Consider the following 27,988-nt stretch of genomic DNA (forward strand, 5'->3'; position numbering starts at 1 on the left):
CGTCAACAAAATTATTTTATAACAAAATAAAAATTTTATGCGGTTTTTATTTGTCTATGTATTTATTAATGTTTTTTTTTTTCTATTTTAGTGTTAAATAAAAATAAATTTTTATTATTCTATGAAAGACATTTCAATTAAAAAATTAATTGTTAAAGAGTGCATAAAATGGCGCGAGAGTATAATCAATTTTTTGGGGATTGCAATTAAAAATCTCAATATTAAGGTACATAAATATGATGATTAAAAAATTTTGTTTATAAGGTATACGTGACTTGATAATGACTAATGTGTTTATATATTAAAACTGTTTGTTCAATAAATAATCGTTTAAATATTGATTAAATGCTGCATTCCCTGGGTGCTTAGCAGCCCTAATCAAAATTTTAAATACAAAATTTATTACAGGTTTCTTAATGATTTTGTGGTTTTATGTACATTTTTAAAGAAAATTCCTAAAGTAATGCTCGAATAGAAAACTATGTTCCATCATTTTTATAACGAAAAAGTACCCAAAATGTCCTTCTTGTAGATTCTCAATTACTCAGGTCTCTATATGCTAAATTTTTTATTTTTAGGTTTAATATTATAGAAAAATTCAAAAAGTACCATTGGAATAAAGAAAAAGTACCAAAAATCTCCCTCTTTAAAAAAGTACCAAAAATTTACTTTTTGTAGATTCTCAATCACTCAGGTCTCTATATGCTAAATTTTTTAATTTTTAGGTTTAATATTATAGAAAATTCAAAAAGTACCATTGCAATAAAGAAAAATTACCAAAAATCTCGCTTTTTAAAAAAGTACCAAAAATTTACTTTTTGTAGATTCTCAATCACTCAGGTCTCTACATGTAAAATTTTTTATTTCTAGGTTTAATATTATATAATATTCAAAAAGTACCATTGGAATAAAGAAAAAGTACCAAAAATCTCCCTCTTTAAAAAAGTACCAAAAATGTCCTTCTTGTAGATTTTCAATCACTCAGGTCTCTACATGTTAATTTTTTTATTTCTAGGTTTAATATTAAAGAAAATTCAAAAAGTACCATTGGAATAATGGAAAAGTACCTAAAATCCCTCTCTTTAAAAAAGTACAAACAATTTCCTTTTTGTAGATTCTCAATTACTCAGGTCTCCTGAGTGATTGTGTTAATTTTTTTTTATTTCTAGGTTTAATATTATAGAAAATTCAAAAAGTACCATTGGAATAAAGAAAAAGTACCAAAAATCTCCCTCTTTAAAAAAGAACCAAAAATTTCCTTCTTGTAGATTCTCAATTACTCAGGTCTCTACTTGTTAATTTTTTTTATTTCTAGGTTTTATATTATAGAAAATTCAAAAAGTACCATTGGTATAAAGAAAAAGTACCAAAAATCTCCCTCTTTAAAAAAGTACCAAACATTTCCTTTTTTAGATTTTCAATTACTCAGGTCTCTACATGTTAATTTTTTTTATTTCTAGGTTTAATATTATAGAAAATTAAAAAAGTACCATTGGAATAAAGAAAAAGTACCTAAAATCTCCCTTTTTAAAAAAGTACCAAAAATTTCCTTTTTGTAGATTTTCAATTACTCAGGTCTCTACATATTAATTTTTTTTATTTCTAGGTTTAATATTAAAATTAAAAAAGTACCATTGGAATAAAGAAAAAGTACCTAAAATCTCCCTCTTTAAAAAAGTACAAACAATTTCCTTTTTATAGATTCTCAATTACTCAGGTCTCCTGAGTGATTGTGTTAATTTTTTATTTCTAGGTTTAATATTATAGAAAATTCAAAAAGTACCATTGGAATAAAGAAATAGTACCTAAAATCTCCCTTTTTAAAAAAGTACCAAAAATTTAAATTTCCTTTTTGTAGATTCTCAATTACTCAGGTCTACGTATTATTTTTTTTATTTCTAGGTTTAATATTATAGAAAATTCAAAAAGTAACATTGGACTAAATAAAAAGTACCAAAAATCTCCCTCTTTAAAAAAATACCAAAAATTTCCTTTTTGTAGATTCTCAATCACTAAGGTCTCTACATGTTAATTTTTTTATTTCTAGGTTTAATATTAAAGAAAATTCAAAAAGTACCATTGGTATAAAGAAAAAGTACCAAAAATCTCTCTCTTTAAAAAGTACCACAAATTTCCTTTTTGGAGGTTCTCAATCACTTAGGTCTATCTATACATGTTCATTTTTTTATTTCTAGGTTTAATATTATAGAAAATTCAAAAAGTACCATTGAAATAAAGAAAAAGTACAAAAAATCTCCCTCTTTAAAAAAGTACCAAAAATGTCCTTTTTGTAGATTCTAAATTACTCAGGTCTCTACATGTAAGTTTTTTTATTTCTAGGTTTAATATTATAGAAAATTCAAAAAGTACCATTGGAATAAAGAAAAAGTACCAAAAATCTCCCTCTTTAAAAAAGTACAAACAATTTCCTTTTTGTATATTCTCAATTACTCAGGTCTCCTGAGTGATTATGTTAATTTTTTTTATTTCTAGGTTTAATATTATAGAAAATTCAAAAAGTACCATTGGAATGAAGAAAAAGTACCAAAAATCTCCCTCTTTAAAAAAGAACCAAAAATTTCCTTCTTGTAGATTCTCAATTACTCAGGTCTCTACTTGTTAATTTTTTTTTTATTTCTAGGTTTAATATTATAAACAATTCAAAAAGTACCATTGGTATAAAGAAAAAGTACCATAAATCTCCCTCTTTAAAAAAGTACCAAAAATTTCCTTTTTGTAGATTCTAAATTACTCAGGTCTCTACATGTAAATTTTTTTTTATTTCTAGGTATAATATTAAAGAAAATTCAAAAAGTACCATTGGACTAAAGAAAAAGTACCAAAAATCTTATAGAATCCTATCCCAATATTGTACAATTCAAATAGTACCAGGAACGAAAAAGTACTAAAATGCTCTCTCTTATATAATCTCATTCAATAAGGATGAGAAATTGTTTAATTTCATTGATTTTGGTTTCATATTATAGAAAATTCAAAAAGTACCAGGGACGAAAAAGTACCAAAATGCATTCTCTTATAGATTCTCGGCAGATGTGTTTTTAGTTATGTAGATCCACTAAGGGGGGATTTTTCGAAATTTCAAATGCACCTGTATCTACTCTTAAAATGAGCAGATTGTTGTCAGGTACTTTTTTGAAATGCGTACTTTTAAGGGGTGAAAATGTGTAACAAAGGTGATTTTGGCACTTTTTTTGGACCTTTATAACTTTTTAACTAATAAATATAATAAAATTTTTGTAAATATTTTCGATATATCTTCTAAAATTATGAGACACCTGTTTCGTACTTTTTTTAAATTCAGTCCTTTTTGGGTGTAAAAAGGAGAAAACTGTATTTTTGGTACTTTTTTTTACTACATTAAGAAAACTTTTTCGACTTATTGACGTATATCTATTAAATTACGTACTAGCGCTGTAATATGTATTGAAACAAAATATTTGCTATTTCACTGGGGGAAAAAATTGCCAAAAAGGGGAAGAACGGGATAATTAATCAAACTAACTGATCAAATTTTTATAAAATTAAATTAAAAAATAGTTAATTTACTCACACAAAATAAGCTATTGCTACATTATTTTGGAATTCTGGTACTAAGGTCTATATAGGACCAAATTCGGGTAAATTGTTTGGTACTTTTTGAAAGCACAATTTTTCTGGAACAAATAAATGCAGAGTTGAATCGTTTGAGTTTTATCTGTGATATATAAATTTAAACAAGGAATATTTTTTTGTAAACTTAATTCTCGAAAAAGTCCATTCCTAGACTAAAAGGGGGGAAAATTGTACTCTTTTTATTAGTACTTTTCACAAAGGTAGAATTTGTTACACTTTTGGTACTTTTTCTTTCTTTAAATATTCTTTGTATGTTCTATGGTATGAGTTCAAATCACATGATTATTCGGACCTATTTGAATATAATTTTTAGTACTTTTTATCTGTCAAATTGTACTTTTTGAATTTTCTAAAATATTCTACCTAGAAACATAAACAATGTCATTAAAAAAGCTATTAAAAGTTTAAAAGTTATAAAGGATCAAGAAAATTACCAAAATCACCTTTGTTACGTATATATGTTCAGCCCCTAAACGTAAGAATTTCGAATAAGTACCATACACACCTATTTGCTCGTTGTAGGAGTAAAAGCTGATTCGAAATTTTTCTTGTATATCTAATAGAAGGTAAGATAAATAAGAAATCCTGTTATATAGGGGCTAGGTGAAATAATGGACCAATATCCAAAAAAGTAATGTCACGAAAAACCAGATCTTAAATAATATTACGCCCAAATATTAAATTGGTATGAAACGGTTTTGGGTTCTCGAACTAAGAGAAATACCACTTCATTTTAGGTAATACATAGTTCTACAAAACTTTTTCAATACTTTTTTTATCTTTTTTGTACCTTTGAATGTAGGTACTTTTTAAAAAGTTATTTTTCATTATAAAATCTTAGAATTGTTATAAAATGTATGTTCATCCATCAAAAATGTTACAGTTTTTTTCTCATTCTGTATCAAATTCTTTTGTGCTCTGTTAATTTTCTCTTCAAAAACACAAAAGACAACTTATTAACACACCTTTTTAATTAAGTAAATAAAATTATATTTTTATCATTTCAAGGTGAAACAAAACACACAAAAAGGTATTTTATTTAAGTGTTTTATAAATTACAAGATTTTTTATTGCGATATTTTTGTCATCATATTTTTATGCTTACATTTAATATTTTATTTTCTTAAGTAAAAAATAACAATATACAAATGTATATGTGAATTAATAAAAAAAATTTTTTTTTGGAAAATATCATATTTTCTCTAATATATCAAAGAATTTTGTAGACATAAAATACCAATTTTCAATACAGTTTTTCTATAAAAATATCTTAATTCTTTTATATTGAACAAAATATTTTCACGTTATTTTCAAATTTATCATTTTCAATTAATTTGTTAAAACATAATTTGACCCAATTATTTTTCTTTCTAATTCCTAACATTCCTCAAATTGTACCCGTATGACGCATCATCAACATAAGTTTTTTTTATTTGATATAAATCTTTATAACACATAACTAATTTATATAAACAATATTGAATGAATATTTTCTACTTGTTTTGATTTTGATAAATTTATTTACAATTTAATTAAGTTCATTTGTTGAGACAACCATTGTATGCATTGAAATAAAATCTAAAGACATATGAGGAAAATATGTAGTTAAAATAATAATATTAATAATAATAAAAAAACAAGGAAGTAAATATCGTTGTACAAAGGAATTTACCGAGAAGTGAAGATATCAAACAATTAGAAATATAAATTAAGGTATGTCAATTTCATAGGCTAACAAATTTTTAACCAATAGATCAAAGTATTGCTTTATCAAATGATAGAACTGCGTTTAATCCGAAATTTTCCTTAGAATTTCTTTACCACATTTGGGAACTAGAACTGAACTAGAACTAACTAGACTGAACGAGAACTGAACTAGAACTGAACTAGAACTGAACTAGAACTGAACTAGAACTGAACTAGAACTGAACTAGAACTGACTAGAACTGAACTAGAACTGAACTAGAACTGAACTAGAACTGAACTAGAACTGAACTAGAAATGAACTAGAACTGAACTTGAACTGAACTAGAACTGAACTAGAACTGAACTAGAACTGAAACTAGAACTGAACTAGAACTGACTAGAACTGAACTAGAACTGAACTAGAACTGAACTAGAACTGAACTAGAACTGAACTAGAACTGAACTAGAACTGAACTAGAACTGAACTAGAACTGAACTAGAACTGAACTAGAACTGAACTAGAACTGAACTAGAACTGAACTAGAACTGAACTAGAACTGAACTAGAACTGAACTAGAACTGAACTAGAACTGAACTAGAACTGAACTAGAACTGAACTAGAACTGAACTAGAACTGAACTAGAACTGAACTAGAACTGAACTAGAACTGAACTAGAACTGAACTAGAACTGAACTAGAACTGAACTGAAAGAACTGAACTAGAACTGAACTAGAACTGAACTAGAACTGAACTAGAACTGAACTAGAACTGAACTAGAACTGAACTAGAACTGAACTAGAAGTGAACTAGAACTGAACTAGAACTGAACTAGAACTGAACTAGTGAACTAGAACTGAACTAGAAATGAACTAGAACTGAACTAGAACTGAACTAGAACTGAACTAGAAATGAACTAAAACTGAACTAGAACTGAACTAGAACTGAACTAGAACTGAACTAGAACTGAACTAGAACTGAACTAGAACTGAACTAGAACTGAACTAGAACTAGAACTGAACTAGAACTGAACTAAACTGAACTAGAACTGAACTAGAACTGAACTAGAACTGAACTAGAACTGAACTAGAACTGAACTAGAACTGAACTAGAACTGACTAGAACTGAACTAGAACTGAACTAGAACTGAACTAGAGCTGAACTAGAACTGAACTAGAACTGAACTAGATCTGAACTAGAACTGAACTAGAACTGAACTAGAACTGAACTAGACCTGAACTAGAACTGAGCTAGAACTGAACTAGAACTGAACTAGAACTGAACTAGAACTGAACTAGAACTGAACTAGAACTGAACTAGAACTGAACTAGAACTGAACTAGAACTGAACTAGAACTGAACTAGAACTGAACTAGAACTGAACTAGAACTGAACTAGAACTGAACTAGAACTGAACTAGAACTGAACTAGAACTGAACTAGAACTGAACTAGAACTGAACTAGAACTAAACTAGAACTAAACTAGAACTAAACTAGAACTAAACTAGAACTAAACTAGAACTGAACTAGAACTGAACTAGAACTGAACTAGAACTGAACTAGACCTGAACTAGAACTGAACTAGACCTGAACTAGAACTGAACTAGAACTGAACTGGAACTGAACTAGAACTGAACTAGAACTGAACTAGAACTGAACTAGAACTAAACTAGAACTAAACTAGAACTGAACTAGAACTGAACTAGAACTGAACTAGAACTGAACTGAACTGAACTAGAATTGAACTAGAACTGAACCAGAACTGAAAAAACTTTAGCGTCATATTAATAATAAAATGTTCTTCTCATTTGGGCGTTTAACAGATACACGGACCTATACCTGAATAATTTTTGCGTATTACCTTAAGTTATATCGCCTTAATTGGCATATTCTTTAAACAATTAATAAACAAATTTTTAATTCAGTCGATTAATTTATTTTTATTATTTATTATTACTTTTTTAATTGTATATATTTATATTTCTTTATTTATATACAATATAATATTCGTTTTAATTTTAAATTAAACTTTTAAAAAAATATTTATAATACTTTTTATATACAAACTTTAGTTAATAAATTTCAAAAGAGTTTGAATAATAGATTTCCATCAAACCCCTAAAATCGTATAAACACTGGCATAATTTCCTCTACTTACTACAAACAACTAGTAAATTTTTAAAAAATTTAAAAAAATTAACCTTTACTCATTCATTCCCTTTTTATTAAAAAAAACACTTAATCATCATACACAAAATAAGTTTAAAAAATTTTTAACAAAAAAAATATTTCTTATTTTATAGAGAATTAAGGTTTACACAAAAATTACGCATAATAAATAATAATAATAATAAAAAATAATTTAAATTATTTAAATTAGTTTTAATAAAATTGTGTGTTAAACAAAATAATTAAAATCATATTAAAGTACTAATAATAATTTATTTTTGTAAAGCTTGACTGGCATTTATAATTAATTTTTTTTTTTGTAAAATTTTCATATAAAGTTAAATGTAAGTAATAAACTTATTTACAAAAGCAGAAGGCAAAATTAAGTGCTTCAAAAAATAGTGTAGTGGAAAAAAAACCCGAGTGACTCATATATGTAGTTTCAATATTTGTTTTTTAAAACTGCCTGACATTTGTTTTCTTTCTTTCTTAATTTATTTATGTTTTTAAATGATCAACACAATAAATGTTTTTTTTTTTTAACTTAAAGACATGGCACTTTGAAACATTTTTCTCATTTACTTGAAATATGTTACAGGATTTTTTGTATTTTTTATTCAATTTTTACAATAGAGACCTTTCAAAGGACGTTTTCAAAGTGTTGGTTTAAGTGCGTGTTTAAAGTTGGTTTTATTTTTCTAAGCAAGTTTATCTAACTCAAAAAATTATTGCATTTATTTTAATCTCAGCTTAAGCTATTTACTTTAAAATTTCTATGTAAGTTCAGTTCAACTAAAAGCGGGGATTTTCGTACAACTGGAACTGAACTAGAAAACTACTGAACTAGAACTGAACTAGAACTGAACTAGAACTGAACTAGAACTGAACTAGAACTGAACTAGAACTGAACTAGAACTGAACTAGAACTGAACTAGAACTGAACTAGAACTGAACTAGAACTGAACTAGAACTGAACTAGAACTGAACTAGAACTAGAACTGAACTGGAACTGAACTAGAACTGAACTAGAACTGAACTAGAACTGAACTAGAACTGAACTAGAATTGAACTAGAACTGAACTAGAACTGAACTAGAATTGAACTAGAACTGAACTAGAACTGAACTAGAACTGAACTAGAACTGAACTAGAACTGAACTAGAACTGAACTAGAACTGAACTAGAACTGAACTAGAACTGAACTAGAACTGAACTAGAACTGAACTAGAACTGAACTAGAACTGAACTAGAACTGAACTAGAACTGAACTAGAACTGAACTAGAACTGAACTAGAACTGAACTAGAACTGAACTAGAACTGAACTAGAACTGAACTAGAACTGAACTAGAACTGAACTAGAACTGAACTAGAACTGAACTAGAACTGAACTAGAACTGAACTAGAACTGAACTAGAATTAAACTAGATCTGAAATAGAACAAGAACTCAACTCAACTCAAAGTCTAAGGATGTTAAAATCAAACCGAAAGTCTAGTTCAAAAACTAATCCATATAGAAATGTAAAGTAAACAGGTTCTAAGTAGATGTTCGTTTTGATATAAAATTTCTCCAAGAACTTGTTCAGAGAATGGTTATTAGGAACAAAACTCTTGATCAAGTTTGAAAAAAACTAGTCCAGGAACTAAGAATCTTTAAAAATTAGTTTTGATGAAAGAACCGATTCCAGAACTATTACAAATTAATTTCTTTGTAAATTGATCTAAAGTTGACAAATGGGTTTAAACTCTTAACTATAACAAGTATATTATTAAACTGGTTTTAACTGAAAAATATCAGATATGAGAAAAAATGGGGTTTCATCTAAGCCCACGAAATTCAAATCTCTATATATTAGCTTTTAAACTGCAAATAAAAATAATGTAAAATAGTTTGTATTATAAATATTCTATTTAATCTAATTATCACTTTTACTGGCATTTACATACATACAATATTGCTAGTTTAAACTATAGTTAAAATTCTAAACGCCTAGAAGTTTTAACTGAACTAATAACTTAACCAAACTTTGAGAGTAGTAAGCATAAATAAATCTCCTAAGAAAATAAAGTTTTAAAAACTTTGCTAACTACGTATTAAAACTAAATTAACTCATTAAAAACGTTTTTTCTTTCCCTCAAAAAATTTTACCTTAAACCCACACTGTGAAACTAGGCCTTATTACTCTTCATGAGAGAGTTCAAGTTTTATTTAAAACTTTTAAGAAATTCTCCACATATGTTTCATCCATGCCCTTATTGGGTTCATCATTTAAAAGATCACTTATAGAATACGCAGACAAAGGTCGTGATAGACGACGTTGTGATAATATATCATCTATAGAGGTAACGGGTGAGAGTGAGGTGCAGCCGGGATATAAGAAACCTTCGGAATTTTCAGCACTCTTAGCTATGGCTACAAATAGATCTTCTAAACTAGTGTTCATATTAAGTACAGGAGGATTACGTAGAATAGGTGATGACGAGGGCTCCGGTGAATTGCAGGAGCGTGGTGATGACAAAGGTGAAGAGTGGGCGGGTGATACTGTTGAGGGTGTGGCTGAGGTACCATTTAACATTGAGATACTAGTGGGTACTTGACGTTTACGTCTCTGTATGGGTATGGGTTCACTGCGCCAGCTGCTATTAAGCAAATCTTGTTGATGTTCATCATGGGACATTTGATTTAAAACATTTGAAGAATTTTCATTATTTTCCTCTAGTTCTTGTGTTAATTTCGAAAGTCTTCTTAGGACCACATTTTCTTTTTTCAAAGGACTTTCATGAGATTGATTTGCATAGTCCTCCTTTTTGTGAAAAGTGTCCTCATCATCAAAGTCCATGGAACAGCGACGAAAATCGGAGGGCAATACGGTAGGCGTAACACGATTGATTTTCTTTTGTACGCCACCATTTTCAAACATTTTAGCAATTTTATTAACATTGGTATGAGTGTGCACCTGACGTTTATAGATATTGGCCGGTTCATCGGGTACTACGGGCTGATGCGTTGTGCCGACCAATTCTTCCTTTTTGGCTGTTTGTTTCTTAGGGTAAACCCTGGTTACCGCTTTACGTGGTTTTTGTTTGGGTAAAGCTTCTCCCGCTTCACCCAAATTGTGGCAACATATATCGGGTGCATAACAACGATGCCATTTATTACGATTCGCTTCATAGTCAGCTTTGGCGAATTGATTGATTTTACTTAGAGATTTCGGTATAAGTGTTAGGAATACAAAGGTATAGAATATATAAGGCAAATAATACCAGGCTGTTTCCAGATACTCTATATACTCCATGATTTATTGCTGTTTTTTGTTTTAATTATTTTGCTTTGTTTTATTTAACACTTCTTCTTTTTTAAAGTTAATTGTCTTTTGAAAAAGTTCACTTTTTATCTGAGTTTTTTTATTTATTTTTTTATAATTTTTTCGCTTTTGTTCGTTTTAGATTTGTGTTTACAATAGTGATATTTTTGCTTTTATTTTTCTATAAAAAAGATTTATTAGTTTTTGATATCGTAAATTTATTTTTGGCAAACATTTTTTTTGTTGTGTTGCAAAGTCATGTTTTTTTCTTTTAAAGAAAAAGTTCAACAATATTGTTTTTTGATTGAACATATATAAACCGTTAAGAGAAAAATCGGATTTTAGAATTATTTTATATAAAAATTAAGAAGCTTTAAATCTTACACAGGAATATACAATATAACAGTTACAAAACTTTTTCATTATGTATCTCTTCACTCTGGAGTCTAGTCTATAATCTGGTCTATTAACTGGAATAAAGTATAATTGATAGTCAAGTCTATGTCTAGTCTATAGTCAAGTATATAGTCTAGTATACAGTCTAGAATACAGTATAGTCTATAGTCCAGTCTTTAGACTAGTCTAGACTATAGTCAAGTCTAATCTATAGTCTGTGGTCTAGTCTATAGTCTGGTCTATAGTCTAGTCTATAGTTTAGTCTATAGTCTAGTCTATAGTCTAGTCTATAGTCTAGTCTATAGTCTAGTCTATAGTCTAGTCTATAGTCTAGTCTATAGTCTAGTCTATAGTCTAGTCTATAGTCTAGTCTATAGACTAGTCTAAAGTCTTGTCTATAGTCTAGTCTATAGTCTAGTCTATAGTCTAGTCTATAGTCTAGTCTATAGTCTAGTCTATAGTCTAGTCTATAGTCTAGTCTATAGTCTAGTCTATAGTCCAGTCTATAGTCTAGTCTATAGTCTAGTCTATAGTCTAGTCTATAGTCTAGTCTATAGTCTAGTCTATAGTCTAGTCTATAGTCTAGTCTATAGTCTAGTCTATAGTCTAGTCTATAGTCTAGTCTATAGTCTAGTCTATAGTCTAGTCTATAGTCTAGTCTATAGTCTAGTCTATAGTCTAGTCTATAGTCTAGTCTATAGTCTAGTCTATAGTCTAGTCTATAGTCTAGTCTATAGTCTAGTCTATAGTCTAGTCTATAGTCTAGTCTATAGTCTAGTCTATAGTCTAGTCTATAGTCTAGTCTATAGTCTAGTCTATAGTCTAGTCTATAGTCTAGTCTATAGTCTAGTCTCTAGTCTAGTCTATAGTCTGTCTATAGTCTAGTCTATTAGTCTAGTCTATAGTCTAGTCTATAGTCTAGTCTATAGTCTAGTCTATAGTCTAGTCTATAGTCTAGTCTATAGTCTAGTCTATAGTCTAGTCTATAGTAGTCTAAGTCTAGTCTATAGTCTAGTCTATAGTCTAGTCTATAGGTCTAGTCTATAGTCTAGTCTATAGTCTAGTCTATTAAGTCTAGTCTATAGTCTAGTCTATAGTCTAGTCTATAGTCTAGTCTATAGTCTAGTCTATAGTCTAGTCTATAGTCTAGTCTATAGTCTAGTCTATAGTCTAGTCTATAGTCTAGTCTATAGTCTAGTCTATAGTCTAGTCTATAGTATAGTCTATAGTCTAGTCTTAGTCTAGTCTATAGTCTGTCTATAGTCTAGTCATATAGTCTAGTCTATAGTCTAGTCTATAGTCTAGTCTAGTTCGTCTAGTCTAGTTCTATAGTCTAGTCTATAGTCTAGTCTATAGTCTAGTCTATAGTCTAGTCTATAGTCTAGTCTATAGTCTAGTCTATAGTCTAGTCTATAGTCTAGTCTATAGTCTAGTCTATAGTCTAGTCTATAGTCTAGTCTATAGTCTAGTCTATAGTCTAGTCTATAGTCTAGTCTATAGTCTAGTCTATAGTCTAGTCTATAGTCTAGTCTATAGTCTAGTCTATAGTCTAGTCTATAGTCTAGTCTATAGTCTAGTCTATAGTCTAGTCTATAGTCTAGTCTATAGTCTAGTCTATAGTCTAGTCTATAGTCTAGTCTATAGTCTAGTCTATAGTCTAGTATAGTCTAGTCTATAGTCTAGTCTATAGTCTAGTCTATAGTCTAGTCTATAGTCTAGTCTATAGTCTAGTCTATAGTCTAGTCTATAGTCTAGTCTATAGTCTAGTCTATAGTCTAGTCTATAGTCTAGTCTATAGTCTAGTCTATAGTCTAGTCTATAGTCTAGTCTATAGTCTAGTCTATAGTCTAGTCTATAGTCTAGTCTATAGTCTAGTCTATAGTCTAGTCTATAGTCTAGTCTATAGTCTAGTCTATAGTCTAGTCTATAGTCTAGTCTATAGTCTAGTCTATAGTCTAGTCTATAGTCTAGTCTATAGTCTAGTCTATAGTTTAGTCTATAGTTTAGTCTATAGTCTAGTCTATAGTCTAGTCTATAGTCTAGTCTATAGTATAGTCTATAGTCTAGTCTATAGTCTAGTCTATAGTCTAGTTTATAGTTTAGTCTATAGTCTAGTCTATAGTCTAGTTTATAATCTAGTCTATAGTCTAGTCTATAGTCTAGTTTATAATCTAGTCTATAGTCTAGTCTATAGGCTAGTCTATAGTCCAGTCTATAGTCTAGTCTACAGTCTAGTCTATAGTCTAGTCTATAGTCTAGTCTATAGTCTAGTCTATAGTCTAGTCTATAGTCTAGTCTATAGTCTAGTCTATAGTCTAGTCTATAGTCTAGTCTTTAGTCTAGTCTATAGTCTAGTCTATAGTCTAGTCTTTAGTCTAGTCTATAGTCTAGTCTTTAGTCTAGTCTCTAGTCTAGTCTATATTCGAGTCCATAGTCTAGTCTATAGTTTAGTCTGCAATCTGTATTACAGTCTTGAATATAATCTAGCTACATACATATATGGTAGAGTTAGGAGTCAAGGCACCAAACTTTTTTCAAGTTAAGAATTTTATTGATAACAAAATAATTTTGAATAAAATGAAATCTGTTTTTATAAACAAATAATTTTTTTTACAAAAAATATGCTGAAATGGAACTCTTCCCTGAAAACCGGGAAATAAATTAACTGTATAATTGTTTTTATAATCTTTTTTTTTTTAACAATTTAAACAATTAATCAATAAGTGTAAATGACAATCAAGCGCTGCTCCTCTTTCTCTTTATGAATCACCATCAGCAAAAAAAAAATAGTAATAAATATTATGCAATTTATATTTTTTGTTTCAATTAATAAAATTGTATTAAAAATTTGCAAAAAAAAAACTGTTATAAAAAAACTATAACAAAGAATTTAAAATAACAGCTTTCAGTTAAAAGACAAAAAAACACTTGTTTCTATAAAAATTTAACATTAAAATAGGGAATTCAATAAAAATTTATTTTTAATAAATTCAAAACCATAAATATTTGTTTTATTTGACGAAAACAATAGAGTTGAACTTTTACTTTTTATTTAAAAAAAAATATTAATAATTTGTTGCTTCTTTTATACAAATTTTTTTCAAAGAAAAAACCTTTTAGATAAAAATAGTTGCCGTGTAAAATTTTTCCGTTTTTATATGTTTAACAAAAATATCTGTTAAATTTTTGTTTAAAAATTTATTTTTGTTCATGAGATCACTTTGTTTTTATCTATAATAAATATTGATTATTTTTAAAAATTCTTTTTGTAAATATATATTATTTAAACTTATAAAGCGCATGTAAAAATATATTTTTTTTTTCAAAAAATTTATTTTGTATGCATAATAATTACAATAAAATTCACGTTTATTTATTTTGATAGTTTTTTTTTCTACTTTAAACAAAAACTAAATTCTTCCTTTAAAACGAAACGCTTTTTTTCTACCGTCGCGTAAAACGGTCGCACAGTGGTATAGGAAAAAAAAAAGAGGGAAATAATTCGGTAACTTCTAAACGGTTAATCCGATTTTAATGAAATTTGGTGTGCACAAAGAGGAGGTGTTGTCGAGTTTAGGTTTTGAATTTGGACCTTATAGGCCAACCAGGGGCCCGGCGGGGGGTCATCAAATTAGGACACCTCGGCTATGTTAAATTTTTAAAACGATCCTATTTCTTCATTTGAGTTCCGATTTAAAAAAAATTTCGTATATAGAATCTCCTCATCGAGCACTATAAAAAATGTTGTCATAGCAGTAAATTATCTCTTATAGTTTAGGAGATATTCGCATTTGAAAATTAAAATTTTAAAATTTTTACCGTCCTTACTTTAGTTTTTTTTGATAATAGCAGGTCCAAATATTCCCGATTTTCGCCATTTTTTTTTATTCGCTTAACAACAAGTTTATATATCAAGCAGTGAAAGAATTATGTAAAAATCATGACTGAGTCCAAAGTTATAGGCATTTTAATTTAAAAAATTAAAAAAAGGCGATTTTTTGTCATTTTTTTGGGAAAAAAGTATCTTTTTCTTTTTAAGTTATCTAAAAAGTTTCTAAGAAGATGTATATAGAATTTATACTTTTTGGAAAGCTGACTTTACATAAAATACGATAAATGAAACAAAACCTAAAAATTTTTGATACCGAGGGGACCAGGTCCATCCAAAAAAACCCTATTTTTTATGGAAAATTAAATTTTGAGCAAAAATTCTCAAATCGCATAGTCGATATCAAATTATAGTGACCTGTTTTATATGACCCAATAAGTTCTTAATCATTTTGTAACGGGTTTCGATAACCCCGCCCCTGGTATGGATATAATAGGCAAAAAACCAAAAAATCCCATTTTTGGGATTTTTTAAAACTTTTTTGGGAATTCCGGGATTTCTAATAAGAAAATTCGAAATTTTTATTTAATTTTGGATTTTGAGTAAAAAAATCTACCTAACTGTAAAATTTCATCAAAAAATATTCATAAATAAAATTTTTATTGCAATTTGAAAAATTTGTATCTTCGCAAAAACTGAATAAAAAACATTTTTTAATTTTTTTTAAAAAAAGTATTCCGCGAATTTTTTAATTTTCAAAAATTATATACAGTTTTGAAAAATAGACAAAATTACCTTTCCATTGATATATAACATGCCTACCTAATGTTTTTTAAGTGACAAATTAATTAGGGAAAACTCAACATCTTTTAGAAAATTTACCTAGCACTATTATTTTCATCCATATATGTAACAAATTTAAGAGTTAACCTTATGGATGAAAATAATAGTGCTAGGCAAATTTTCTAAAAGATGTTGAGTTTTCCCTAATTAATTTGTCACTTAAAAAACATTAGGTAGGCATGTTATATATCAATGGAAAGGTAATTTTGTCTATTTTTCAAAACTGTATATAATTTTTGAAAATTAAAAAATTCGCGGAATACTTTTTTTAAAAAAAATTAAAAAATGTTTTTTATTCAGTTTTTGCGAAGATACAAATTTTTCAAATTGCAATAAAAATTTTATTTATGAATATTTTTTGATGAAATTTTACAGTTAGGTAGATTTTTTTACTCAAAATCCAAAATTAAATAAAAATTTCGAATTTTCTTATTAGAAATCCCGGAATTCCCAAAAAAGTTTTAAAAAATCCCAAAAATGGGATTTTTTGGTTTTTTGCCTATTATATCCATACCAGGGGCGGGGTTATCGAAACCCGTTACAAAATGATTAAGAACTTATTGGGTCATATAAAACAGGTCACTATAATTTGATATCGACTATGCGATTTGAGAATTTTTGCTCAAAATTTAATTTTCCATAAAAAATAGGGTTTTTTTGGATGGACCTGGTCCCCTCGGTATCAAAAATTTTTAGGTTTTGTTTCATTTATCGTATTTTATGTAAAGTCAGCTTTCCAAAAAGTATAAATTCTATATACATCTTCTTAGAAACTTTTTAGATAACTTAAAAAGAAAAAGATACTTTTTTCCCAAAAAAATGACAAAAAATCGCCTTTTTTAAATTTTTTAAATTAAAATGCCTATAACTTTGGACTCAGTCATGATTTTTACATAATTCTTTCACTGCTTGATATATAAACTTGTTGTTAAGCGAATAAAAAAAAATGGCGAAAATCGGGAATATTTGGACCTGCTATTATCAAAAAAAACTAAAGTAAGGACGGTAAAAATTTTAAAATTTTAATTTTCAAATGCGAATATCTCCTAAACTATAAGAGATAATTTACTGCTATGACAACATTTTTTATAGTGCTCGATGAGGAGATTCTATATACGAAATTTTTTTTAAATCGGAACTCAAATGAAGAAATAGGATCGTTTTAAAAATTTAACATAGCCGAGGTGTCCTAATTTGATGACCCCCCGCCGGGCCCCTGGTTGGCCTATAAGGTCCAAATTCAAAACCTAAACTCGACAACACCTCCTCTTTGTGCACACCAAATTTCATTAAAATCGGATTAACCGTTTAGAAGTTACCGAATTATTTCCCTCTTTTTTTTTTCCTATACCACTGTGGGTCGTTGTTTTTGAATCGAATATACGGCGTTGACTGAAATTTTATTGAAAATGTTGAACAGAAATTTTAACATTCAAGCCAATAGATAAGAAAAAAATAAATAAAATAAACGTATTTTTTGGGGTAAGCTTTAACAGCAACTAAGAGAGAAACAATGTTATGTAGCTGTTATATTAACAGAGACGATCCCCCCTTTAAAAAAATACATACATTTATAAATATATGCATGTAAATGTGTATGGCTAAATGAATGACTAAGAGAGAGAGAGATTTCTCTTTTATTATTTTTGGGGGGAATTGATCAAGTGTTTTTGTTGTATGTAATGAACTATTGTTGTTTGACTGCCGGATTTAAGCTGTAGTTAAATAACTGGTTTAGTTTTTGTTTCTGTTAATATTTTCCTTATTATTGTTGTTTTCTTTTGTATTCGTTGTTTACCATGTGTTCTGTAATGCACGTACTTTAGTATTTGTATAGGAAATTGCATATTTCAAATCAAGTCAAGATTTTGTAATTATAATTAAGCCGGTTGTGCAGTTTTTTTCAACATAATTGTTCGCTCTTTACAACTTATTAGAGGCTTAAGAGAAAGAAAATGTTAATAACATAAATGCAAATACAGAAACATTGCATTAAAAATCACATTAAAATTTTCGATAAATTTCCAATATTTTTTAAAATGTTTCAAAATTCCTTAATTTTGATAAGTCTAGTCTAAAGTATAGTCTATAGACTAGTGAATATTCGAGTGCATAGTCTAGTCTATAGTCTAGTCTAGTCTAGTCTATAGTCTAGTCTATAGTCTAGTTTATAGTCTAGTCTATAGTCTAGTCTATCGTCTAGTCTATAGTCTAGTCTATCGTCTAGTCTATAGTCTAGTCTATCGTCTAGTCTATAGTCTAGTCTATAGTCTAGTCTATAGTCTAGTCTATAGTCTAGTCTATAGTCTAGTCTATAGTCTAGTCTATAGTCTAGTCTATAGTCTAGTCTATAGTCTAGTCTATAGTCTAGTCTATAGTCTAGTCTATAGTCTAGTCTATAGTCTAGTCTATAGTCTAGTCTATAGTCTAGTCTATAGTCTAGTCTATAGTCTAGTCTATAGTCTAGTCTATAGTCTAGTCTATAGTCTAGTCTATAGTCTAGTCTATAGTCTAGTCTATAGTCTAGTCTATAGTCTAGTCTATAGTCTAGTCTATAGTCTAGTCTATAGTCTAGTCTATAGTCTAGTCTATAGTCTAGTCTATAGTCTAGTCTATAGTCTAGTCTATAGTCTAGTCTATAGTCTAGTCTAGTCTATAGTCTAGTCTATAGTCTAGTCTATAGTCTAGTCTATAGTCTAGTCTATAGTCTAGTCTATAGTCTAGTCTATAGTCTAGTCTATAGTCTAGTCTATAGTCTAGTCTATAGTCTAGTCTATAGTCTAGTCTATAGTCTAGTCTATAGTCTAGTCTATAGTCTAGTCTATAGTCTAGTCTATAGTCTAGTCTATAGTCTAGTCTATAGTCTAGTCTATAGTCTAGTCTATAGTCTAGTCTATAGTCTAGTCTATAGTCTAGTCTATAGTCTAGTCTATAGTCTAGTCTATAGTCTAGTCTATAGTCTAGTCTATAGTCTAGTCTATAGTCTAGTCTATAGTCTAGTCTATAGTCTAGTCTATAGTCTAGTCTATAGTCTAGTCTATAGTCTAGTCTATAGTCTAGTCTATAGTCTAGTCTATAGTCTAGTCTATAGTCTAGTCTATAGTCTAGTCTATAGTCTAGTCTATAGTCTAGTCTATAGTCTATAGTCTAGTCTATAGTCTAGTCTATAGTCTAGTCTATAGTCTAGTCTATAGTCTAGTCTAGTCCTATAGTCTAGTCTATAGTCTAGTCTATATTAGTCTATAGTCTAGTCTAGTTCTAGTCTATAGTCTAGTCTATAGTCTAGTCTATAGTCTAGTCTATAGTGTAGTCTATAGGTCTAGTCTATAGTCTAGTCAATAGTGTAGTCTATAGTCTAGTCTATAGTCTAGTCTATAGTGTAGTCTATAGTTTAGTCCATAGTCTAGTCTATAGTCTAGTCTATAGTCTAGTCTATAGTCTAGTCTATAGTGTAGTCTATAGTCTAGTCCATAGTCTAGTCTATAGTCTAGTCTATAGTCCTATTCTATGTGCTAGTCTATAGTCTAGTCCATAGTCTAGTCTATAGTCTAGTCTATAGTCTAGTCTGTAGTCTAGTCTATAGTCTAGTCTATAGTCTAGTCTATAGTCTAGTCTATAGTCTAGTCTAAGTCTAGTCTATAGTCTAGTCTATAGTCTAGTCTATAGTCTAGTCTATAGTCTAGTCTATAGTCTAGTCTATAGTCTAGTCTATAGTCTAGTCTATAGTCTAGTCTATAGTCTAGTCTATAGTCTAGTCTATAGTCTAGTCTATAGTCTAGTCTATAGTCTAGTCTATAGTCTAGTCTATAGTCTAGTCTATAGTCTAGTCTATAGTCTAGTCTATAGTCTAGTCTATAGTCTAGTCTATAGTCTAGTCTATAGTCTAGTCTATTAGTCTAGTCTATAGTCTAGTCTATAGTCTAGTCTATAGTCTAGTCTATAGTCTAGTCTATAGTCTAGTCTATAGTCTAGTCTATAGTCTAGTCTATAGTCTAGTCTATAGTCTAGTCTATAGTCTAGTCTATAGTCTAGTCTATAGTGTAGTCTATAGTCTAGTCTATAGTCTAGTCTATAGTGTAGTCTATAGTCTAGTCTATAGTCTAGTCTATAGTGTAGTCTATAGTCTAGTCTATAGTCTATAGTCTAGTCTATAGTCTAGTCTATAGTCTAGTCTATAGTCTAGTCTATAGTCTAGTCTATAGTCTAGTCTATAGTCTAGTCTATAGTCCTAGTCTATAGTCTAGTCTATAGTCTAGTCTATAGTCTAGTCTATAGTCCTAGTCTATAGTCTAGTCTATAGTCTAGTCTATAGTCTAGTCTACTAGTCTAGTCTTATAGTCTAGTCTATAGTCTAGTCTATAGTCTAGTCTATAGTCTAGTCTATAGTCTAGTCTATAGTCTAGTCTATAGTCTAGTCTATAGTCTAGTCTATAGTCTAGTCTATAGTCTAGTCTATCAGTCTAGTCCTATAGTCTAGTCTATAGTCTAGTCTACTAGTCTAGTCTATAGCCTAGTCTATAGTCTATTATAGTCTAGTCTATAGTCCTAGTCTATAGTCTAGTCTATAGTCTAGTCTATAGCCTAGTCTATAGTCTAGTCTATAGTCTATTCTATAGTCTAGTCTATAGTCTAGTCTATAGTCTAGTCTATAGTCTAGTCTATAGTCTAGTCTATAGTCTAGTCTATAGTCTAGTCTATAGTCTAGTCTATAGTCTAGTCTATAGTCTAGTCTATAGTCTAGTCTATAGTCTAGTCTATAGTCTAGTCTATAGTCTAGTCTATAGTCTAGTCTATAGTCTAGTCTATAGTCTAGTCTATAGTCTAGTCTATAGTCTAGTCTATAGTCTAGTCTATAGTCTAGTCTATAGTCTAGTCTATATTAGTCTAGTCTAGTCTATAGTCTAGTCTATAGTCTAGTCTATAGTCTAGTCTATAGTCTAGTCTATAGTCTAGTCTATAGTCTAGTCTATAGTCTAGTCTATAGTCTAGTCTATAGTCTAGTCTATAGTCTAGTCTATAGTCTAGTCTATAGTCTAGTCTATAGTCTAGTCTATAGTCTAGTCTATAGTCTAGTCTATAGTCTAGTCTATAGTCTAGTCTATAGTCTAGTCTATAGTCTAGTCTATAGTCTAGTCTATAGTCTAGTCTATAGTCTAGTCTATTCTAGTCTGTAGTCTAGTCTATAGTCTAGTCTATAGTCTAGTCTATAGTCTAGTCTATAGTCTAGTCTACAGTCTAGTCTATAGTCTAGTCTATAGTCTAGTCTATAGTCTAGTCTGTAGTCTAGTCTATAGTCTAGTCTATAGTCTAGTCTATAGTCTAGTCTATAGTCTAGTCTATAGTCTAGTCTATAGTCTAGTCTATAGTCTAGTCTACAGTCTAGTCTATAGCCTAGTCTATAGTCTAGTCTATAGTCTAGTCTATAGTCTAGTCTATAGTCTAGTCTATAGTCTAGTCTATAGCCTAGTCTATAGTCTAGTCTATAGTCTAGTCTATAGTCTAGTCTATAGTCTAGTCTATAGTCTATTCTATAGTCTAGTCTATAGTCTAGTCTATAGTCTAGTCTATAGTCTAGTCTATAGTCTAGTCTATAGTCTAGTCTATAGTCTAGACTAGTCTATAGTTTAGTCTATAGTGTTTACAAAATTTTCTTTATAAAGAAATTTTTTAACAAAATGTTCTTTGTATAGAAAATTTTCAATAAATTTTCTTTATATAAAATATTTTCAATAAATTTTCTCTATATAGAAAATTTTCAATAAATTTTCTCTATATAGAAAATTTTTAAAAAATTTCGATAAAATGTTTTAGAGATATTTTCCTTCCATCACACCACTGTACCTTTAGTCTCCTACTGTATAAAATGCCAAAAGAATATTTATGTCTCCGCGTGCCGAATAATGAAACTAATCACTATACAAACAATATTCTCTTAAAGATCAACAGTTGTAGGTGAATTAATTATAATTTTTCCTCGGAAAAACATACACATTTAGAGGCAAATAAAAAACAACACTTCTTTTAAACATTTAAGAAGGTGAACAACGAAAGTATCAAATTTAATTTAACAACAACCATTTACATTTTTTTCTTGCTTTTTAGCTACTACTGTTGTTGCTGTCATAAATTACTTTTTTGTCACAAAGTGTTGACTCGAAACAGCGGTGTTCGGATGTGTTTCGTTTATAATTTTCTACTTTTATTTTGTTTTTTCGTGTGTAAATTTTTATTTATTTTTATATTTGTGTCATCTTTTTCTTAAATTGCATTTAATAAAAAGATAATTTTAAAAACAAACAAAAAAAAGAGCAACAACAAAAATATATTCATTAAATAAACAAATTATTAATAAATAATATAAACTAGAAAAAATATAAGTGTTCTACATTTAAATATTTTGTATGCTTTGCTAAGTGCACTTGCTGAAGCAATAAATTGTTAGAAATTAAAATTTATAGACAAAAAACAATCATGAATAATTTCTTGAGCACAAATGTTGTGGCTCTGCTTGGGTAAACGAGTAGAGGAGCTGTTGTAAAGGGACCTTGAAAAAAGTGCTTTTTGCAATTGCAGCTATTTCACTAGAAAACAGTTGTTTGAAATCTATTATAAGATTTAATAGATTATTTATGAGTTTAAGGTAATTAAAATGAACTGTAAATGGGTTGTTTTACAGGTGAGGGAAAAAGCAATTATAATTAAGTTATTCTGCAGCTACAATAGGTAATAATGAGAAATACCGTTAAACCGAACCAGTTTGCAAGGTTTATTAGATTCTTACCCAAGCATTCTTAAGGCCCTCAATTTAAAACTTACAATAATTTAATCAGAGATATTCAGAGAGATTTCTGCTAATGAGTAAAAAAGAAACAAAATCAGTTATAGAGGAAATTTGTTACTCTCTGCCGATGCCTGATTTAAATCAAAGGTGACCAGAAAGGGTCACCTATAGTCTAGACTATAGTCTAGTCTATAGTCTAGTCTATAGTCTGGTCTAGAGATATTCAGAGAGATTTCTGCTAATGAGTAAAAAAGAAACAAAATCAGTTATAGAGGAAATTTGTTACTCTCTGCCGATGCCTGATTTAAATCAAAGGTGACCAGAAAGGGTCACCTATAGTCTAGACTATAGTCTAGTCTATAGTCTAGTCTATAGTCTAGTCTAGTCTAGTCTATAGTCTAGTCTATAGTCTAGTCTATAGTCTAGTCTATAGTCTAGTCTATAGTCTAGTCTATAGTCTAGTCTAGTCTAGTCTATAGTCTAATATATAGTATATTCTATAGACTAGTACAGTCTAGTCTATAGTCTAGTATATAGTCTAGTCTATAGTCTAGTCTGTAGTCTAGTCTATAGTCTAGTCTATAGTCTAGTCTATAGTCTAGTCTATAGTCTAGTCTAGTCTAGTCTATAGTCTAGTCTAGTTTAGTTTAGTTTAGTTTAGTTTAGTCTAGTCTAGTCTAGTCTAGTCTAGTCTAGTCTAGTCTAGTCTATAGTCTAGTCTAGTCCAGTCTAGTCTATAGTCTAGTCTATAGTCTATAGTCTAGTCTATAGTCTAGTCTATAGTCTAGTCTAGTCTATAGTCTAGTCTAGTCTAGTATAGTCCAGTCTAGTCTATAGTCTAGTCTATAGTCTAGTCAAGTCTATCGTCTAGTCTAGTCTATAGTCTAGTCTAGTCTAGTCTATAGTCTAGTCTATAGTCTAGTCTATAGTCTAGTCTATAGTCTAGTCTATAGTCTAGTCTATAGTCTAGTCTATAGTCTAGTCTATAGTCTAGTCTATAGTCTAGTCTAGTCTAGTCTATAGTCTAGTCTATAGTCTAGTCTATAGTCTAGTCTATAGTCTAGTCTATAGTCTAGTCTATAGTCTAGTCTATAGTCTAGTCTATAGTCTAGTCTATAGTCTAGTCTATAGTCTAGTCTATAGTCTAGTCTATAGTCTAGTCTATAGTCTAGTCTATAGTCTAGTCTATAGTCTAGTCTATAGTCTAGTCTATAGTCTAGTCTATAGTCTAGTCTATAGTCTAGTCTATAGTCTAGTCTATAGTCTAGTCTATAGTCTAGTCTATAGTCTAGTCTATAGTCTAGTCTATAGTCTAGTCTATAGTCTAGTCTATAGTCTAGTCTATAGTCTAGTCTATAGTCTAGTCTATAGTCTAGTCTATAGTCTAGTCTATAGTCTAGTCTATAGTCTAGTCTATAGTAGTCTATAGTCTAGTCTAGTCTAGTCTATAGTCTAGTCTATAGTCTAGTCTATAGTCTAGTCTATAGTTCTAGTCTATGTCAATGTTTTCAGTTTCTCCGAAATTAATCTTATAAAATTTTACTTTTAATGCAAACATTCCAATAAATACTAGTTTCTCTTTTTCCATTTAATAATGATTTATTTAATAACTGCAAACAAAAGTTGACCCCAATTTTCATTTTAAAAATTAACTCAATTTTTCAAATAATCTTAATTATAGTGTTTTTTCCATATCTACTTTTCCAACGTCTACTCCAAATTTAATATATTATCTCATAATCTGCAATCAATTTAATGGCCGCATTAAATTGATTTTTGTTTTCTTGCAACATTAATAATAATTTTTTATTTTTTGCTGAAATCATTTAAGATTTCATAATATTAACATAAAAATGCAGCACACGCAAATAAACAATTTATTTGGTATTTTTTTCTTCGAAAATTTATCATTATTATTTATGTATGAGTGTAAAATGAATTTCAATTATATTGACAAGAATAATAGTCTAAAAGCCAAGTGGACAGGTGTGGAGTTTAAAAAAATTGTTTTTTTTAAGCGGGCATTGAAATGTACTTAAGTCTAGACATGAGATTTAATGCAGATTATAATGAGATGTACTTAGCTAGACCTGAGATAGGCAAAGAGCATTCTTAATCTCTGGCTTAAAATCATAATTACGCCGACACAAAAAACAAAACCAGTCAGAGAGTGCTATAATTTTGAAGTCAGAAGACTCGTTTATCATATTTGCAATCTAAACTCCCTCGCTGATCTCTGCTTCTTTGAAAATCTCTGCCGATACCAGTTCCAAAAACAAAATGTCATGCTTAGAGTTATTAACGATATAATAAAACTAAGATCATAATAGGAAAAGATCAAATTTTCGTAGTGAAAATGTAAATGTAATGCGTTAAGATTTTTAATCTCCCATTATTTCTGAAGAAATTTTTAGAATGAGATGAATATAATGAGAAACATTCTGTGACATTATCTAGTCATATGGTAACAACAATTTAAGATAATGGACAGCTTAATCTCTTAACAGTTCCGAATCGCTTCTGTGGATAAAATTTTTTTAGAATAAGAATTTATAGATCTATTGTATTGTATAACTGTAGATTTAGCTGTTAATTTCTTAAGACTTTTGCAGAATCAGAAGTATAAAAAGGTCTGCGTTTCACTTTACTACTGTTCAGACCGTTGCATTAAAAATTTGGGACCTTAAGAAGTCGAAACGAATCATTTCGAAAGAATTTCGATGTCTAGACATTAAATGAATCTCACTGACTTGTGAGAATGAGAACTAAGAGACCTCTTGTAAAACTGTAGTCTCAGTTGTAAATCTCTTATGACTTCTGCAGAATCATAAGTATTAGAAGGTCTGAGTTCTACTTTTACACTGTTCAGACCGTAAGATTAAAAATTTGAAATCCTAAGAAGTTGAATGTCTCATTACTTCGGTAGAATTTCGATGTCTAGGCATGAAGTGAATTTCACATCACTATAGACTTCTGATATCAAAGATTCCAGACATGAAAAAACTGAATTATCAGTTTTACAATGTTGGCGAAATGAGAGAATGAGAACTTAATGTAACTGTAAAACTCTGAAGACTTTTGGAGAATCAGAAGTAGAAAAATGTCAGTGTTCTACTTTGACACTCTTCAGAAGGTGAGATTATAAATTTGAGACCCTAAGAAGTTGAATGTCTCAATAATTCGGTAGAATTTCGATACAGACTTCTGTGATCAAAGTTTCCAGACACGAAACAACTTTCGTGTCTTATAGACATCTACTTCTGCAGAATCAGAAGTAGAAATAGTTCAGAACCAGGCTACCAATTACATTTGAAGTAATTGTAATTGAATTTTTAACAATTACAATTGTTTGTAATTGTATTGCAATATCTTAGCAACTAAGACAGCTAGAGTCTTCAAATTTTGTATGGACAACTTTGATATTCTTATGAACATTTGAGGGATAAAATGGGCGGCTACATTCCATATAAAGAAAATATTAAATTAATATAATAACTGAGAAAATAAAATAGTTAGAGTTCCCAAATATTGTCGTAGTTGCTTTAGTATTAATTTGAATGTTTAAGATACAAATGGGCGGACAAGTAATAGGAGGCGTGGCACCTCCTATATGAATAAAATATAAAAAATCGTATATTTAAGGAACTATTAAAGCTAGAATTCTTAAATTTTGCACGAACAACTTCGAAATCCATAAGAACTTTTGGGAATAAATTGGACGGATAAGTGTAGTAGGGGGCGTGGCACTTCATATATGAATTAAATACATAAAATCTTATATTTAAGAAACTATTCAAGTTAGAATCCTCATATTTTGCAGGAACAACTTTGACATCCATGTGAACATTGGTTAATATAGTGGCGAATAAAAAATAAGGGGCGTGGCAACTCTTATATAAATTAAATACAAAAATTGCTATATCTGGGCAACCGTTAGAGCTAGAATACTCAAATTTTACCCGAGTAATTTTGAAATGAATATGAACATTTGGAAAATATAGGTGAACTTACAATAGTGATCGTTTCACCTTTCATATGAATTTTATATATTAAATGAATTGTTGTTAAAGTGTTTTGGATTATATTGTTTTAAAGTTAGCGAAGCACACTGGGTATAGCTGTGTATTTAGAAAAAACAGTTGCAAATATATTATTAACCTAATTCAGCTGACTACTTTTGAATTCCTCAGTCTTAATTGCCTTAAATAAAAAACTTCCATAGAATTCTTGGGCCGTTACATTCTTTATCACTCTGTTTCAATTTCCTAGACTTGTCAACATTAGATTTCCAAACAACCAGCCTACACAAGAAAACAAACATACTTGTTACACAAAATTCTTGTAAAAATAATTCCATCATAATAAAGTTGTTATTTTCTAAGTTCAATGACTTCAGAAGTCTAAATTCCGAAACAAAATTGTTTTTTTTTTCAATTGGCCAGTTTAAAACAAAAAACCAAATGCAATCATTGACTAAAAATGGTCAAATGTTTGATGTCAATATCAATACCAAATATGTAATATTTAACAGCAGACATACACAGACATTTATTGTCTGCCATAATTATGGCAAAGGCTGAAAGAAGAAGTGGGGTTTTAAAGCCAAATTTGTTTAAAGAAATGCAGTTTTGTTGTTTTTTTCTTTTAATGATAAAAAATAATAATAAAATAAAAAATTATGGTGTGATAATAAAAATTAGTATTTTTTAAATTAAATGTCTATTTTTTTTTTTTTTTTCATCTTTTATAGCATAACAAGTATTTGTCTTTTATGTTTGCAGTTTTCCGCATAGTTTTATCTTCGTTTTTGTTTAATATAATATAAAAAAGCATCAAAGCTTTTAAAGGAAAAATTGCAAATAACTTTTAAAGATAATAGACAGGGTAAGGCAAAAAGAGCTATAATTTTTTTAAACGAGATTTTCAATTATTGCAAATTTTACAGTTTTTATTAAAACTCTGTGTTATAAAAAATTACAAAAAAAAAACAATATTTTGCAACACAACACTTGCAAGCAAATGTTTGACTCTACAGAGAAATCGAAAAAAAGTTTTTGTGATATTGAAGTCATTTTTATTTTAGTGACTTCCTGACTTAGTTTACAGTATTTTCAGTTTTATTTTATCACTTTATTTTCATTATTTCTATAGCATGATCAATTTTTCATATTTTTTCTTAATTATTAAAATTTATTTTCATATCACTACTAATTATACTTTTTTAATTATATTAAATTTTTCTTTGATACATCTCTTCTAACTATTGCACTTTATGCGCCGGCGCATTTACGTCTTAATTGTTTTAATGCTCACGTCATACTAAAAAACCTTAATTGTGGTTCATTTTAAAT

General features: G+C 29.1%; 1 protein-coding gene across 3 annotated transcripts; it reads right to left on the reverse strand.

Annotated features, from left to right (window-relative positions):
* Nucleotides 1-9,040: 9,040 nt before the first annotated feature.
* On the reverse strand, nt 9,041-27,951 carry LOC119608742. Of its 3 annotated transcripts, XM_037963294.1 has the most exons (3): nt 14,540-14,665; nt 14,298-14,415; nt 9,041-10,969 (listed from the first exon to the last, which is right to left on the reverse strand). In XM_037963294.1, the coding sequence occupies exon 3, from the start codon at nt 10,777-10,779 to the stop codon at nt 9,682-9,684; it is 1,098 nt and encodes a 365-aa protein (XP_037819222.1). In that variant the 5' UTR covers nt 10,780-10,969; nt 14,298-14,415; nt 14,540-14,665; the 3' UTR covers nt 9,041-9,681. The 3 variants fall into 3 exon arrangements, with proteins under 3 accessions (XP_037819222.1, XP_037819223.1, XP_037819224.1); XM_037963295.1 differs by lacking the exons at nt 14,298-14,415; nt 14,540-14,665 and adding an exon at nt 27,855-27,951; XM_037963296.1 differs by lacking the exon at nt 14,298-14,415 and having other exon boundaries at nt 14,540-14,646.
* Nucleotides 27,952-27,988: the final 37 nt, after the last annotated feature.

The sequence above is a fragment of the Lucilia sericata genome, unplaced genomic scaffold (assembly GCF_015586225.1).
Source record: "Lucilia sericata isolate MDLA Ls3-8-SP2 unplaced genomic scaffold, ASM1558622v1 Contig000878F_arrow, whole genome shotgun sequence".
NCBI classification, from domain to species: Eukaryota; Metazoa; Arthropoda; class Insecta; order Diptera; family Calliphoridae; genus Lucilia; species Lucilia sericata.